Source organism: Diabrotica undecimpunctata, chromosome 9 (assembly GCF_040954645.1).
Source record: "Diabrotica undecimpunctata isolate CICGRU chromosome 9, icDiaUnde3, whole genome shotgun sequence".
In the NCBI taxonomy this organism is placed as follows: Eukaryota; Metazoa; Arthropoda; class Insecta; order Coleoptera; family Chrysomelidae; genus Diabrotica; species Diabrotica undecimpunctata.
In genome coordinates, this window is record NC_092811.1 from 27,138,731 (window position 1) to 27,157,512 (window position 18,782).

General features: G+C 32.5%; 1 protein-coding gene across 1 annotated transcript in view; it reads right to left on the bottom strand.

Moving 5' to 3' along the window:
- The window catches only part of LOC140450492 (cysteine-rich motor neuron 1 protein-like), a 38,075-nt gene extending 19,807 nt beyond the window's left edge, over window positions 1-18,268 (bottom strand). The window contains exons 1-3 of the mRNA XM_072544139.1: window positions 18,184-18,268; window positions 12,287-12,561; window positions 4,263-4,478 (exon numbers count right to left, since the gene is read on the bottom strand). Coding sequence (XP_072400240.1) covers window positions 4,263-4,478; window positions 12,287-12,561; window positions 18,184-18,268 — 576 coding nt within the window. The remainder of the gene's footprint in view (window positions 1-4,262; window positions 4,479-12,286; window positions 12,562-18,183) is intronic.
- Between the last annotated feature and the right edge of the window lie 514 nt (window positions 18,269-18,782).

The following is an 18,782-nucleotide window of genomic DNA, read 5'->3' on the forward strand; positions in this document are numbered from 1 at the left end:
AAGAGAAAACCGTATTTATGAGAAAAATGCCCGCGTTTCGGCGTAGAGAAATATTTTATATATGAATTGAGAGTGTTTTTAAAATGCACTTGCCTCAAGGGCGTGTGAGAACGAACTAACAAATAATACTTGGTGCGTAAAAGTGTAGATTACCCCTCTTGTATTTAGGTGTGAAAACTATTTAAGAGGCTGTGGTGGCGCCAACAAGTCGGCTATCCCGAGCAACTTGATATTAGTGAATATTTTACTTATTCTACACTAAGAAAAGTGTAAAGAATTATATTTTTATTTTATATTTTAAAATGATATGTTCATTTCTGGAACAATTATATTAATAACTGTTACCAATATTGATAAACGTCTACAAATATTGGAAACTGAGATAATTGGAAAAGAGAAAGACAGCTAGAGATCAGGGCCATCCTTCAAAGCCCAACTACAATAATTAAAAGATTTTGGACATGCCACGAGATCAAACACACATGCCACAGACAATACGGAGAGATAAATCATTCAAAGAAAGGTGGTATAAAATATGTATATATATTATCATCATCATCATCATCATAATCATCATCATCACTATCATCATCATGATTACTCTCAGCGTATTTTACCAATTATGGTACAGCCTCCCTTATATAGTCATTCTTTATTTCTGCCAACGATTGTCTAATATTCGCTTTTTAAACACCTGATTGTTTCTTTATGTCATAGTCATCGTAAGTTAGGACGTCTTCTTGGTCTCTTGGCGCCTCTTGGACACCACAGTGTAATTAATATTGTTTTGAAGCTATGTTCTTGTGGCATTTTAAATTAATTTATATTTAAATGGGAATAAGCCACAATTAAAGGTTAAAATACGTTTATTATTTATTAATAAACGTATTTTAACCTTTAATTGTGGCTTATTCCCATTTAAATATAAATTCACAGTGTAATTATAGTAGATCATCTATCGCCACTTAGATTACATCAGTGAACTCGGTTTTCTGTCTGATCCATTCTATTCTTTTGCGATCTTTCTTTGTTATGCCCAACATGTATCGCTCCATTGATCTTTGAGTGACTTTGAGTTCCGCTATTATTTCTTTCTTTAGTGTCCAAGTTTCGCAGCTGTTTCGAGTAACATCCTGGATTTGAATATAACTGCATTTTTACCAAAAGATTCCCAAACCAGTTTCATTCTTCTGTTTATTTATGGGAGTAAGGAGCCAGCTATATGTATTAATTGTCCCAGTTCTATATACTTGTCTACACTCTCAAGTGCAGTGTTGTTTATTAATAAATTATGGACATCCACTAGCTCATTGTACATGGTTTTTGTTATTGTCAAGTTCATTTTTAGTCCAACATCATTGCTAGCTGCATTTAGGTCTCTTATAGTTTACTGCAGTTCTGCAGTATTATTAGCTATCATAAGATTTTGTCTGCAAAATCTTAGATAGCTAAGGTATTCCCATCAATAGCCTTTGTTCTGCCAGTTCATTTTGATGAATATATTTTCTGGGGTTACAGTGAAGAGCTTTGGAAATATTGCGTCTCCTTGTCGGACGCCTCTGGTAGTGGAAAATTCTGGAGTGTTTCATCAATTTTTACCTTACCTCTTGCTTTTCTGTATATATTTCCTAAAGTCTCTATTTAAGGTTGTCAATGCCTTGGTTGGTCAAAGCTTCTATTACTGGCTTGGAATATGTATAATCTAAAGCCTTCTTGAAATCTATGAATAGATGATATGATTCAGTATCTTGTATATGATTGGTAGTAGACTTATAGGTCTGTAGTTTTTAATATCCTTTTTGCTACCTTTCATATGAATGAGAATTATGTTTGTTGTATTCCAGTGGTTTGATATGCATCTTGATCTTAGGCAGTTCGTAAATACACCTACTAAGATTTTCCAGATTTTTACTGTCGATTCTACATTTTCCGGAAGGACCTCTGGTACATCTTGGTTACTGGTTTCTTCTTCAAGTATTTCAGGGGCTTTGTATAGTTCGCTGTAGAATTTAGTCACGAGTTGTATTATTTCATTTCTGTCCGTAATTCTGGTGTTTTGGTTTGTTAGAACAACGATTTGCTTCTTTGCAATGATTCAAGCTTCTCTTGTTTTCTTATAGTTTTTCCTGTTTTCGATTTCCTTTTCTACCAGTCTTTCATTGTACTTTTTTATGTTTGAAATTTATTGATTACACTGACATCTTTTATTGTAGAAATCTTGTCGGTTAGAATGACATCAATTTTGTTCTTAGTGGTTCCACTTGGTGCTACCCAAGTTCATTTTCTGTTAAGTTTTTCTTAAAGCATGTATTTTCAATAGAAATGTTTTGGTAGTGTGCAAACTGAATCAGTCTTTTTCTCTCACCGACTCCTACTTTTCCACAACTTGTTCCTTGCCGTTTCTCTTTCGCACTTTGGCATTAGAGTAATCAATTAAATACTTAACTTTTATTGTTATTCAGTTCACTTTCTAAGTCTGGATTGGTTTGATAGCGGTTCAGGGCTCTTTGGGTCTACGGAGAAATGAGGGCCATGATTTAAGTGTGTTTTTCATCTTTTATATTAGGCATTGTAAAGGTTCGCTTGTATGTCCCGGTTTTAAGGCGTCGAAAGCTCGAATTTCATTAACGCTCCTCCTTCTGCTATATAACGTACTCCCATAGTACGGAATATATTTCCCGGGAATTATGTGGCTTATGTCTTCATGAAGATTCGCTGGCAGAGCAGGTTGACTTTTTAGATCAGCTGTGACCAATTCGTCACAATCAGTTAGCAGAATTTATGTTTTGTACTAATTTTCGTGTATTGTGTAGGGACACCCCTAATTGGTATGTTTTGCAGGGAATATCAAAACTAGAGGAGATAGAAAAAAAGTAGTTGAAATGTCATGACTTCTTTTTTCATTAGAGTAACGATTGCCCAATCCAATCATCAATAGGTATGTACATTAGCGAGATACAGGGCGATTGTTGAAAAATGTTGAAAACGAAAATGTTAAATATCTTCTTTATTAAGATAAATTTTAAAAAACATACTATTGTTACGATAAATATTATGGCGCATAAAACTGTAAATATATAATTACTAATTCTTTTCTATTTTAATAATTCTGGCGCTCAGTTGAAAGACCTGTTTGCCAACCTGACTTCTGATGAGTCACAACGATTAGAAATTTCCAGAAGCAGGCCAAATAAAACCAGAATGAGCAACTTTCTCGGCTCTTCGATGGGATATCGCCGCGATTCTCGAATAACGGCATTTTATATTTAAAGAGGAATTTTGTTGTAAACAGTTAGTTAGTTTTTGAATTGTACGCGGAGATAAATATAAATGAATTTTGTGAAATAAATTAGTAATAAAGACTTTAATAAATTTGTAAGTGTTATAAATAGAACCTTTAATATGCCGATGATAATTCTTCATAGTTTTATTTACCAGAAATAAGATCAATCAACATAAAAATTGGAAATAACAAATTTACCCAGAACAAAAACTACTTAACAAGACGAATTAAGTTTATAAAAATATGACCATTATAATAAACATAAAAACAACAATAATAAACAACGCAACAACTAGAATTCATTTTACAAATATTTAAAATTTATTATAGCAAATGTTCAAAATGCCCCCCGTTTTGTAATAATAATTGATACTTTTTATATCCTACATAATTGATTATATGCATTTGATTTATTTTTCTAAATGCTTGATGAATGCTTGGGAATAATTATTTCTTAGTATTAAAGTCAGTTTTATAAATATTGTTTTTTAAAAATCGCCAAAAAAATATCAGGAGGATTTAGTTCTGGTGAACAAGGACTATTATAAAATAATAATTTTCATTTAAATAATTTCCAACGATTTCGGCATTAAGGGCAGGTGCTCCATCTTGTTGAAATAAAAGTGTATTCCTCTTAACCAAATATTTCTCATCAAAAATGTTCAAATCATTTATCATCAAATATATGACAAAATAATTTATTATGCTTGACAAAACACTAACGTTAAAACCGAATCTCTTTTACGTCCAGATCCCCTAAACTAAGTGAGGATTTGAGTCATTCCAGTACAGTTCATTGTGTCAGTTAAATATTCCTGCGCTGGATATGCGAGCATCGTCGCTAAATATTACCTATTACCATTTCATATAACCTATTCTACGAAATGAACATTTTTACAAGATGTAACAATATGTTATTTTAGATAAACAAAATAATGCAATTTGCGAAAATCTAAACGTCAAAATAAAAAAAACTTACTCGTTTATTAAACCCACACTCTGCTTTACATGGAAGGCAGACGCAATGATCTTCAATTTCGTCACCTTCGACTGTAGTGGATTCACTATCAAAGGGACATGGTTTGCAGATATTTTTCTTGCAACACCCTTCAGTCACTGTGACTGCTACAGACTTTTTGTCGCAAAGTCCCAGAAGTGGACATAATTGGGTGTCACATACACATTCTCCATCAACCTATAACGAAAACAAAAAATATAAAATATTATGTCACTGATACGCTGAATAAGATGAAAATACAATAAAATATCATTAACGCAACAATAATAAAATACTGTGAAAGAATATTCGCATATTACCTTTTTTTATTTATTACAATTTACAACCTACTCAATATATACAAAGAATAATAAATACATCGTTTGACTCTCACCCATCGCTGGTTCACTGTAAATCTTTTAAATCTTCTGGCTTTTGTCTTTTGTGTCTTTTTTTCTACTTGTTGGTTAAAAGTAAAGTAAAGTTCTTGTAACCTTCTGGTTAAGATCTAGTGTTAATGTTTTCAGGTCGCGCAGGCGTCCCTAACATGTCTTAGCGACTGCTTTCGGTTTCGGCGGCTTTGGTTAAGCCAGTAACATAGCCACTGAGCTACGGCTGCCATAAATTTGTTGGTTGAATCCTTCTTACAATAGGTATATGTTTATATCGATATGTAGAGTTTAGTTGGAGACAAACCAAGGGGCATTAGTTATTATTCTAAGTATTTTGAGTTTTTTGCGCGCTGTGACAAATTGAACAGACAAGAAACATATTTCAAACATTCATGCTTCTGTTATCCCATAATTAATTCAATTTGGAAATCCTTGAAAAGTGTAGAATTCTTCGAGAATAGGAAGCATAGACAATACACGAACTTCCTTAAATACTATTAACCCTCTACTGCATGAATTATGTTTTAGATGGAAAAAATTTTTTTTTTGGAAAATTTAAGATTTTGTTGTTATATAGAAGTATATTTACCAAAGAATTTACAACAATTTTCTACTAATTAAGAAAATAAAAAAAATAAGCCATATATGGCTTCCTATGCAATAAACCTAAAATGTACAAAAATAGACAGGTCTCAATATGGTTTCTTATGCACTTAAACTAGTTATTGTTTTTAGGAGTGAAATTCTACGAAACAATTTCTATCTTTGGTTAAACAAAAATACGTTACATTTAGTACATCTAACAAAAGATTTAAATTTACAGTCGTTATAGCACAACAATCTTGTATCGTTCCACTGGAGAAAGTGGCCAATGGCGTCTATACGAACTTCATTGCTTGGATAATCTTAACGCAAAGTAAGCCGCTTTTTGCATTTGGGAGTTTCTGCTTCAGTTATGGAACTGCTTGGTGAATTAACATTAATTAATGGCATATAATTTACACTCTTTTGGCGCCACAGGATCCATGCATTCGCAATGCACATGTCCAACAGGTGAAAAAATATTTTCTTGTACTATTTTTTTGACCGGAACTGAATCCTATAGAGCCCTAGCATGGAATCCAATAGATCAACTCCTCCCATATGCTTGTTATAAACATCTATTAATTTAGGACAACGAATTTCACGATGTTCTTTGGCTTCTCGAAAATAGCGCTCTCTGGAAGTAATAGGAGATTTCCTATTACCAACAAACACAAGAGATTTCTACTCCATCTATAACAGCAGTTTTCTCTACCATAGTACCTCGACCATGTTTTTTTAACTCTTTTGGTGTAGGCATTTTGCAGTTTGCTACTCTGTTAATTCTAGCTGTCCCTAAGTGCAGCAAACCATTTTGTGAAAGATAAACTTGTAGGTTAGGGCTGTTGAACCAATTATCAAAACATACTTTATAATTTTTGTGCTGTGGGATTGTACTAGTTAGTTTTGTAACTATATTTCCACTTGCTCCAAGATCTGGTGCACCATCAGGTATAACATTACTTTGCTTTCCAGCAAATATATCAAAATCGTAGCTGAATCCGGAAACTCCACTAAGTACCAAATTTTTAAATCCCCATTTCTTGGGTTTCTTAGGATTGTATTGTTTAAGACTGTTTCTTGTTTTAGTAGGTATTATTTGTTCATCAATAGAGATATACTCTTCTTTAGGAACTAATAATAATTGTTCAGGTATGTTCTCTACAAGAGGTCTTATTTTAAAAAATTTATCGTGACCGGGTAAACCAGCTTGTATAAACTTATTGTTGTCATTGAAATGTAAACATTTTTAAATCTCTTCCCACCGATTACAACGCATAGTTTCGTATACAAGTCGTTGGCCTAAACGTGTACGCTGATTCCAATAAACTGTTCAATTTCATACTTCGTAATGTTGCCGGGTTCGTTGACGTTATCTTGCACTGATTTTAAATTTGACTCATTAACTATTAACTCCAATAGGTCGTCATTAAATAAGAATTTAAAAAAGTCTATAGGACTCTCCAATCTCTGCATGCATTCTGGCCATTCAGATTCCCCCAAGAAAGCATAATCATTTTCATAATAACTCTTCAATTTTGATTCCTTCCATAATATTTTCTCTTTCTTGGTTTTAGATGTAGATATTGATTTATTTTTGTCTGCTGGTTTGAGTCCTATTGAGGTAGTTGCCCTTATATAGTCAACTTCTGATTCGGCATCAGATGCCTCTATATCAGAATAATCAGATTCAGATACTACTACGGACTGAAGACGTTGTTTTGTAGACGAAGAAGGTAAATATTCTTCGTCTGAATCAGTATAATCATCATCGCTTAACCCTTCATCACTGGGAATAGTGTTCACATGTTTAGAACTGCGATAAAACCTTTGGGGATCCATTTCTGAAGCCAAATACAGCTACATAAATTACTCTTCAAATGCATACAAAGCCATATATGGCTTCTACAAAATCTGTGTATTTTTACGATAATGCATAAGAAGCCATATATGGATGATCACTAAATGTCGTTTTCTCTGACAAACCCAAGTAAATAATTACTAAATATCATCTAACTTATAAAGAACAAACACCAATTAGACATTGATTACTTACTTGTAAAACGCCGATGTTTGAAGATAAATTTTTCACTTGTTCTAAAAAATCGCAATGCACAGCACGTTGTAACTAAAATGATTGGGTTGACTTGTCTAGCAGGGTTGCCAGATTTTAAAAATATATAGAGGTTTCCAAACAAATGTACGGTTCACGTTATGCTATGCCTGCGTATGTGCTGAACTTTAAACTTACAAAAAAAAGTAAACTACCGAATCCATATATGGATTTCCATGCGGTAGAGGGTTAAGAGATGCAAACTATAAGATATGCATCTTTAACATATACTTTGAGGACCAAGATATAAATTCCTTTTGCTAATAATAAAAGAAATGGGTATGATGGAAGAAACTCGCCTAGTTGAGGAATTTGAGATAGTAAAGAGGCTTGACAGCAGATCCAAAGAGCCAAATTGTTACACATAGCTCAAGGCCGAGATCAACATACATATCATTATTATAAGTATGGAAGTTGCCGAGATTCCGTATGGAAATGGCACTTTAAGAAGAAGACTACCATCTACAGGTAGAGGAAAGTGTTGTACCTTGAACCAAATGTACCTTGGACCAATTGACATTTTGCGTATTTGTAGAAATCGGTATGATCTCGCATTATATCAGTTTCGAGTTGGTTCCAAGAGATGTCGCCACATCCTGTTGTTGTTGGAATAAGATCAGTCTGTTTCACTGTAGGTCTTAATATTTTTACATTCGTTGTGAAAGTAAACATTTTGATTTTAAATTTTTAAGAGTAATTGGATTTTCTGTTAATATTGGGTAAGAGTTCCTGGGTAGGTAAGTTTGTTGTATATTCTTGTTTTAAATGCAGTACTGACCGAATTTTTAAACATAACCTCAAACACAATATAAACTTGGAAAATAGTATCTGCTTTTTATGTACCTTGGTCCAATAAAAGAACTGTACCTTGGACTGGTCCAAGGTACATGCTCTCATTGTTAGATAAAATAATGCTCTAAAAATAAAATATTTTTTTTGTTTCTAGAAAATGCCCCGAAGCAAGATGTGAATCTAACGTCCTGCAGTTAATTTGCTCAAGAAGATGTTATTATACGGCATCTTTCGATATGTGATGCAGCAAAAGAAAATAATATTTCAAAAACCACTTTGCTTAGGCATTTAAAGATTCATCAAATTTCACAAGAGAAAACTTTTAATTATAAAAGTAAAATTGCACATAAGCGAATTTTTACAGACGATGAAGAACATCTTTTGGTAGATTATCTAAAAACGGCGGCCAATTACATTATGGCATACCAAAGAAAGAACTTCAAAAATTACCATACGAATTTGCTAACGAAAAAATACAAAAATTCCAAATCCTTGGTTGGAAGAAAAACAAGCTGGGAGGAAGTAGATACGAGGATTTTTACTTAGACATTCAACTGTAGCTTTACGACAACCCGAAGCTACAAGTATTGTAAGAGCTACTGCTTTCAACAAAAATACTGTTCCAAACTTCTTTGTTAACTTAAAAAGTTGTTAAGATCGCTACCATTTTGAGGCAAACAAAATCTATAATGTTGATGAAACCGGTAATACTACCGTTCATACTACTCCAAAAATATTCGCACAAAAAGGTCCAAAACAAATAGGAAGCGAAACTTCTGGAGAACGAGGAGTTCACATAACTATGGTGGCAGCTATAAATGTAGTTGGTAATCAGGTGCCCCCTATGCTTATATTCCCTCGAGTACACTTTAAGAACACATGATAAAGGGTGCTCCTTCTGGAGCATTCTTAAGGTGCCTTTCCATTACTGAAGGTTGGCTATACCTACAGCAAATTGCTCTCTATCTTGAGCTGTTCTTAGTATCGAATGTGTGTCCATGCCTGTCCAGTCTCTTACATTCTTCAACTAGGAGCATTTTTTTCTTTCTGGACCTCTTCTTCCTTCCACTTTCCCTTCCATTATAAGTCGTAGGAAGTTGTATTTTTCTCTCTTTTTCTGTTTTTAACAATATTTAGGAGTTCTCTCTCAGTGCCCATTCTTTTTAGCACCTCGTTGTTGGCCACGTGCTCTGTCCAAGAGATCTTCAGCATCCTTTCAAAAAACCCACAACTCAAAGGCTTCTATACGCCTCATACTTGTAATTCCGAGAGTCCATGTTTCCACTTCGTATAGCAATATGGAATAAATAAACGTTTTTACAAATTGGTATCGGATATCCAACGATATAGTAGAGTCTATTAGGAATTTTTTCATTCGTTGAAATGCGGACCTAGCATATTCTATACGAGCACGTATTTCGACCTCGTGGTCAAGATCGTTTGTTATCCAGCAACCAAGATACTGGAATCTTTGTACTGGTTCTATATATTTGTTATAGATACAAATATTAATGTCGACATTTGGTGCACGTGTAACAGCCATTACTTTTGTTTTATTTGTGTTTATATTTAGTCCCAAGCTATCTCCCTCTCTGGTTATGACATTCAAAAGTCGTAAAACCTCAGCACTGTCCGCAATAATGTCGGTGTAGTCTGCGTATCTTAAGTTGTTTACGTATTCTCCGTTGATTTTTATTCCTTCTTCAATATTTTCGAGGGCATTTTGAAAGATCTTTTCGGAATATATATTGAATAACAGTGGAGAAAGTACACATCCCTGACGAACTCCTCTTTTTATTGGCAATTCTGCTGTCAGACGATTGTCTATTTTCCTCGACGCCATTTGATCCCAATATAGTTTTATATATGGTCTATACAATGTTGTGTTACGGTTTCTATGAGTTCTGTGTGTTTTACTCGATCAAACGCTTTTTCGTAGTCGATAAAACAGAGAAACATGTCTTTTCGCTGATCTCGTATATTTCATCTGGACCTGAGGCTTTTCGTGGCTTTGCCGTATTGATTGTTTTTGTAACTTCCGATGTTAATATATCAAGTATTGTTTCTTGTACTATATTCATTTGTGGTTCTGTTCTCTCCTCATCAAACAGATCTTTGATGTATTTTCCCAGATATCTTCTACATTTTCTGGACTAGATACTATTTGGTTGTTATCATCTACTAAAGTTGTTGTAGTGATTTTTTTCTTCATATTTGTGACTTCCTTAATCTTTTTGTATGCATTAAAGTAGTCACGCTTTTTTAGTAAATCTCCGAGTTCTTAACAGTTGCTGTTCATCCATTCTTCTTTGGCTTTCCTGATTTTGTTTCGGATTATTTTCTGGGTTTCTTTATATTTTTCTGCATTAGGGGTAGCAAATCCTTCAGAATGGACAAACATTTGTAACATATTTGAAACACTTTATAGCTCACGTTAAGTCATCCATAAATGACAAAGTGCTTCTCATATGTGACAAACATGAATCACATATCTCGGTTCCTGAAATAAATTTGGCAAATGATAATGGAGTAGTATTATTAACTATACCGCCCCATATATCTCACAAGCTACAGCCACTTGGCAGAACTGTTTTTGGTCCATATAAAACGTTTTTTAACGGCATATTCGAAGGCTTTTTCGATTAACAATATTATGAAAGGCTTTCTTGTGACAGGAATTTGTCCATTTAATGACACTATTTTTAGTGAAGATGAATTTTTATCAGCTTACTTCACCTACCGACTTGAACAGTTCGAACTAGAATCTTCTAATAATATTGCAAGTAATAAAGATGCTAATACCGATGACAATAACTGCCAGCAAATAATATCTACACCATCTACAAGTCAAGACAACCAAACTATAGTTTCTCCACACGATATTAGGCCTTTTCCGAAGGCAGCACAAAGAAAAGAAACTGATAAGAAGAGAAGAAAGGCAAGAAGAGCAATTTTAACAGATACACCTGTTAAAGAAGAAATAGAACAATAAAAAACGGCAAAAAACCAAGAGCAGTTTAAAAGTGTAAAAGAAAGATAAAGCGGAAAATATTTAATGAAACAGAACCAGAAAAAATCCCTAAAAGGAAAATAATAAACAAAAAGAAAATATGAAAGTAACGAAGATGAAAGTGAAGGAAGTCTTACACTGCAAGATTCGTCATCAGATGAAGAAGAAGAGTTTTTTGAGAAAATTATAGCAGAAGCGGAAGACAAAGAAAATGAGGAAAATTATCAAATTAACAATAATAATTTTGTTTTAGTAGAATTAGCTGCAAAAAAAGCCACATTTTGTAGCTAAAGTTATTAATGCCCTAGATGACAGTTATAATATTAAATTACAAGAAAATTGATGGTATGTACAGTAGCATCTAGAAATTTCAACAACTCTGATGTAATACTGCGTTTGCCTGAATCTAAATCTGTAGGTTTGTCAAAACGGCAAAAGGCACAACTTATATTTTCCAGTTGACTTTAGTCAATACAATGTTGTTTAGTTTATCGGTTATTTATATTGTTAAATGAAGTTTATTGTTAAGTTACATTGTACTGTTTTCTCGTACAAAATATGTACAATAAGAAATTGTTCCAAGGTATAACCCTAGTTGTTTCAAGGTACAACCTTATGTTGTACCTCAGACCAGAGAGTGATTATTTTATTTACTTATTTTTCAAGTACTTATTTCATTTATATTAAAATTGTAAATGCATATTACAAAACTGATTAAATAAAGGAACCTTGTTTATCCATAATTTCTTTATTTAACGTTATATTTACCCAAATATCAACTAGAAACCAGTAGATAAGTGATAAGTTCTCTATAAAACACCAATTAATTAATTTAAATATGTCTATAATGTTGCAAGTGTTGGGTCATATTCCATGTATGTATATGTTGGCCTTTTTTGGTGTATATAACGCGGAGTTCACTAAATACTAATAAAATACATCTGCAATACAGATAAGTTATTGTTACTTTTTATATTTCAATTAATTTTTATGATCATCCCTATATCAAGAACTGCTTGAATACAAAACAATACTTAAATAATTTCTTGAATAATAGTTGGAATATTCTTCCAGTCTATAAGTTGTTGCGCCATCTAGTATAAACTAAAACACTTACCAAATGTTTCTCTTTATCGAGACATTCACATTTGTATCCATTTATAACAGCCCCCTTTCCACAAGGACAAGTTCCATTGATTTTATCCTCGTCTTTACAACCGACACACTCGTACGTGGGGCAGCACTGTCCGGGAAGATCAGTGCCGTTCTTCGCGACTTGCAGTTCTGTCGGACAGGGAGGTTTTCTACAGGTTGAGACGTCGCATTTACAGACATCTTCGGAAATAACGCTGTCAGGAGGGCAAGCTTCGATAGATGGCGCGGCCAGTAGCGCTGAAAAGAAATATTAGATTGTAAATGACTAAAATGACAGGTATTTTAGTTGGATTATCTATGTGACGTGACTATCATTGCGTAATTCCTCTATAACTATTTTGTTGTAGCATGATCAGTTAATATTTTATGAATATGGAATTACACCATAATAATTGATTGTAATAAAAATTACATTTTACATTTGTTGTAAGTTCGTTTTAAGAGATTATTTTAAAATAAGGAGTTGTTATAACATGTTGTTTAATAAGTTCTAGTTTAATCTCATATAAATAAAATATTTACTATTGCTTACATCAATTCTTAATAAATTTTTATTTTTTTTTATTTGAGAAGAGTACTCGATTTACATTTTTTGTTGGTTTATATTAATTAACGGATTCTCTTATCCAATACAAAAAAGTTTGTAAAGTAATTATTAGGCCGCGGGTTTATATGTAAGCATTGTAAGTTACATATTTTTATTACATATTTATAGATGTTATTGTAAAAAAGTGAATATTTAAGAGGTAAATACGTATATTTACATATTTTCGTCACTTTACTCTGCAATGGAAAACCCGAAAACCATTCAGAGGTAATTATGCAGGGCATATCCGTTTATTTCTAGGTACTATTTACCTGAACTCTTAACAATTCTACATCTCCGCAAATTGAATTGTACAAAAAGAAACCGTAGATTCTACACTTTAAAATATTACGATTTAAGTCAACTTGCCTTAATAAAATATTCCTATTACGAAAGATACAGGGTGTTAAAGTTTAAATTTACAATTTTATTTTTCGCTATAACTTTTATGTTTGTAAACATTTATGTATAATAATTTTCAACTAAGTACTTTTGAATATGGGGAATTATAATTTAATGTAAACTTTGATGTAGCTGATAGAGGGCGCACATATATGCTACATATGTGACATAAATTTGCACTTAACTTTTTTGCCTTTTAAGTTACCGGTAATTTTGATAAAAAAAAATTAAGATACATTATTTTAACAAAAAAAAAGGTATACCTGTTAATAACTTCAAAACTCAACAGTTTTCGAGATAATCGCATTTGAAAAATCAGCTGCATAATTCTGATCTAAGGCAATTACTCCAGGCAACGAAGGAAAAATAGACAAAAACATTAATACTTCTGAATTTTGTTATAAAATACCTTTAACTTAAGTTAATAGTTACAGAAATAATAAATCAAATAAATATATCAGCAGGATAATTAATAATAGGATTTGACAAAATAACAGAATAACAGGATTTTAGATCACACATTTTACGTTTTATATTAAATTAAAGTCATAATCAAAACATTTTATTTACAAAGCAAATTCAAAAATAGTTAAAATAGATAACATTTAATATTTAACATAAAATAGACAAGCATTTTGTCAAAGTAAGTGTTCGATATGTCCACCATTTTCTTTATTTCATTTGTCAATACATTCCATAAAAGATCGTCTTATATTAAATAGCGTCATTGATTCTGAAGAAACTGCTGCAGTATTTATTATTATATTTTATTATATTTATTTACATTAAGTATTATAAGTATAATAACAAGTATTCTTTTATTTATATTTATGGATATTTTATGAATAAAATAATTATATCAATATCACACTACATGACCAAGGAATATGACTATCACGACCAATCCAACGTTCAGGAAAGTTGTATTTAAGTATGTTCTCACTGCCCTCTCTCTAGAACGTGGTGTGCCATCTTAGCATAAACAAGTTTGATGACAATTCTTTCAACAAATCAATAAAATCATTTCATAGAAAATAAATTTCTCCATTCAAATTACAAGGTAATTCGCATATCCGTAAAAAATCATGCCTTTTTCTTTTTGTATGAGGATAGTCAGTATCTCAGAAATGATTTTTCTTTAAATTAAAAAGACCATGGTGTGTAAATTTAGCTTCGTTCGTAAAAAATATTCTATCGACGAAGGACTGGTCAAGATTTTACCTGTTTCGGAGATCATTTGCAAATCTGCATTTCAAAGGTAAATCTGCTGACAATAAATTTTACAAACGTATAAAATGGTAAATAAGGATGAAAATATTGTTCTGAAGCTATTTTCTTGTGGCATTTTAAATTAATTACTATTTAAATGGGAATAAGCCACAATTAAAGGTTAAAATACGTTTATTGACATTTCAATTTCCACTTCGGAAATCGTTCTCAAAATACAAACATTAATAAATTAAACAAAATTGTTTTTTGTTATATATACCTATATATATATATATATATATATATATATATATATATATATATATATATATATATATTTTTTTTTTTTTTTTTTTTTTTTTTTTTTTTTTTTTTTTTTTTAAATACGTTTATTGAAACGTCAATAAACGTATTTTAACCTTTAATTGTGGCTTATTCCCATTTAAATAGTAATTAAGGATGAAAATGTTTACGGTGTAGGATTTTGAAAGCTGAAGTTTTGCTGATTCCTAACGCAGAACATAAACGTTGTGTACTTACTATCGTCAACGTCAACGTCATCGTCAACGCGAACTGTCGCGAACCATTACTTTATCTTCCTGATTAGGCGTAATGATTTTCGGTCGGGCTAAGTTGTCACGTTTAGGACGATATGAACTACTTTTGCCTAAATTTTCACCGAAAGAGATGTTTAAAAGTTTGGTGATTAGGTTGTAGCCTGTTTGGGAATCTTTTTAATTATTTCTTCTCATATCCATAGTAGTTTTTTTTACAAAAACATGTATTTTTGTGTATACGATATTAAATTTGTTTATTTTCGGTACGTGTTGTATATTAATAATAGTTACACTCAACAAGAAAATCGTTTCATAAAGTTAAAACAATGTTAAAAATATTCAAATATAGTTTGACCTGTAGAAATCCACTGTAAATCTTTTAATGTTACTTGACAGGACCTAGTCAGGCCCACTGACATTAATATCCTGCTCCGGAAGCCACTAACTCTCGATACTCAGAACGAGGCCAAACAATGTTTATGAACTCTGCAAGCGTCTGTATATTATGTCTGTATGTTTATTTGTATGTATGTTTGTAGGATACTCCAGTTCAAATAAACCCTCCTAATTCAGTATTTATGGTGCATCGAGGCCCTACGGGCTGGATGGCGATGGATATGGTTACATGCGCCGGCCTATTTGCTGTTGTCAGTCGGGATGTTTCAGTGCCGTGTCGGCGAGGATCAACAGATTTAGATCTGTACTGTAGCACACCAAAGAAATATCAATTTGCTACCTGTGGAGTGATCTCTTGCAATAAAAGAAAATACATACAAAAACATTCTGGCAACAAGTTGCTATCATTTAAATGAATAAACCCATAGATAAATAATATAGTATATATATATATATATATATATATATATATATATATATATATATATATATATATATATATATATATATATATATATATATATATATATAGGAATAAAACTTATAACTATGAAATTGTGGGATAAGAAATGACATTGTATTCGGCATTTTTTAGAGGATTCCTTCAACTGGATATTATTTGACCGTTTCCTATATCGCAGCCTTATTGTTTCTTTTTAAACAGCAACGTAGGTTGAGTGATATATTAGAAAAGCTTATTTCTTCCACTTTTTAAAAATGCTAGTTACGTGACACAATGAATAATACCAACAAAAAAGATTTATAAAATCCACAAGGAAACTAAATTCCTGTAGCTGGCCTTATAAAACTTTTCTTACAAATTCGCTATTCGCTAAATACATTAAAATGATACATTATTAGAATAATACCTTTTATCTAATTCTTATCTTGTAATAGTATAGATCAGTGGTTCCTAAATAGTGGTCCGCGGAACCATTGGGTTCCGTAGAAGAGGCGCAGGGGTTCAGCGTCCGCCCGACAGTTAAATAAAACATTAGTAGAAAAGACTTATAACTACATCTAATTACGACTTTTTGCTTAAACCCCGGTATGGTGCGCTGCAAACATCTTAAAAAAATTTGGTTGAGTGGTGTAAGCCACCGGCTACCCACCCCTTGAGAAGTGGTAGCGCTGCGGCACGACGTGAGCGCTCATGTGTGTTGGATAACGAGTCGCTGCGGTATGCGGGGAGGGGGATGCAGAACCACCAGCCCGCGAGCCAGTCGAGCAATACAATTACCGCGACACAAGACTATAAAGATATTATAGATGTGTTCATGTTATTGGTGTAATGTAAAGAAAAGAGGTTACAGTGATATTAATTTTAATTATTTTTAAGCATACTGTTCGAAATCAAATGCAAATGATTTAATTTGATGTTCTTACTTATCTTTATCAAGTATCGAAGGTATACATTTTGTAACTAATCAAGATTTAGGAACCAATTAAAATAACTGTCGTGTGCATTATGATATTTTATTAAATTAAGGTTTTCCTTTTTGTTTCAGTTTATAATAATGAATAATTGGCTCTAAACGGGACGTCTTGCAAGTAGCAAAAGTATTCAATCACATTTACCAGCAGAGTCTACAGAAAATGTTTCAGAAGAAGCCGTTGCTGGTTGTTCTGCAAGAAAGTTTTATTTACCTAACCTATTTAATACAGTCTTATCAACGACCACTTTTGCCTTTCATTTATTATTTTTGTTAAATTATTTATAAAGTTTATATTGTTGTTGCTGGGTATTTATCAATGTCGTTTGCTGATCATTAACAATTTATTACAGAGTACGGAAAATACATACGGAAGACCCTGGCGCTGGGCAAGACCGACAAAATACACCGACCAACAAAACGACTGAATCTAAGGAGAGAACTATTTCAAAAAAGAGAAAATATGATGAATCCTACTTGTCCTTCGGATTTATTCCTGTGGGAATTGCTAACAATCCAGATGGACAATGCGTTATTTGGAGTAAAATTATGTGCAATAGCTCTCTTGTACCTGTAAGGCTTAAACGGAATGTTGACACCAACAATCCGTAACTGAAAGATAAAAATGTAAGCTTTTTTAAAAGCCACAATGAAGTACATAAAACCGGTATGGCTGCTTTACAGAGATATGTTAAAACAGATAATAAAAACGCAACACAAGCATTATTCCTGCTAAGTTACAGAGTTGTTCGTGCTGGTAAACCACACACGATTGCAGAGAATTTAATCAAACCATGTATTGCAGATATCGTCAGTTGCGTACTCGGAGAAGATGCAGTAAAAAAAGCTGCAGGGGTCCAGTGTTCCAATAACATCATATTTGATTGAATTCATAAGATTTCAGACCACATTGAAGATGAATTAATCTGTAGGTTGAAAGACAGTGAGATGTTTGCTTTATAACTTGGCGAAAGTACAGATGTCGCCGGGTTATCAATACTGCTTGTTTTCGTGAGATACCCCTCGAAGAATCAATTGAAGAAGATTTGTTTCTCTGTACACAGTTAGAGACAAACACAACAGGAGCAGAAATTTTTAAAGTCATTGATAATTCATGAAGGAGGATCTTTTTTGGATCTACAAAAATTTTGTACAAAATGTTCTTCTCGCCAGGTGTTAAACATTTCATATGGGCCATTCTTTTGTGGACCAGTGTTTATCTCTTGCTCTACTATCCCTTTTACAAATAAAACATGAAAACTTTGTAAATCCTAACTTTGTTGTTGACCAACAACTTTTAAATCTCCATAGATCATCCAATTGTAAGCTGAATAGCTGATTTTCTCTAGAATTGTTCCCATTGTGTAAGAGTACAGCTTATAAACTTGTTTTTGAAGAGGCTACAAAAAGCCTCCAATCAGCCTTATTATACTTAATAACCACCTCATTTATTAGATCACCAATGCCTGCCTGCCACCCTTCCTGCCTAAAAAAACTGAGCAAACTGTTGATCTCTGTACCTGTACTTGTAAATAGATGTACCAGGCGACAACAAATTCTTTTCTTTAATCTTGAGCCAAGCAATTCCAATTTTTCCTTTGTTAAACACGGTTAAACCTAAATTTCGTACTAAGTCATCTAACTCAGTTTGTGTAAACAACTGTGGTTGTAAATTTTCTTTATCCAGGATTTTCCTACTATCTGTTGTAAAAATTAGATTATCAAATTTCTTATCTCTTTTGACTGATATTTATTTTGTAATTTTATATAAACGGAATACAATCCATCTCTTTATCGCTTCTCAGGTTCCGTTTGAGTCATTTCCAATTGGTAATGGACAAGTAAAAACTATGAAAAGTTATTCCAATAGTAAAG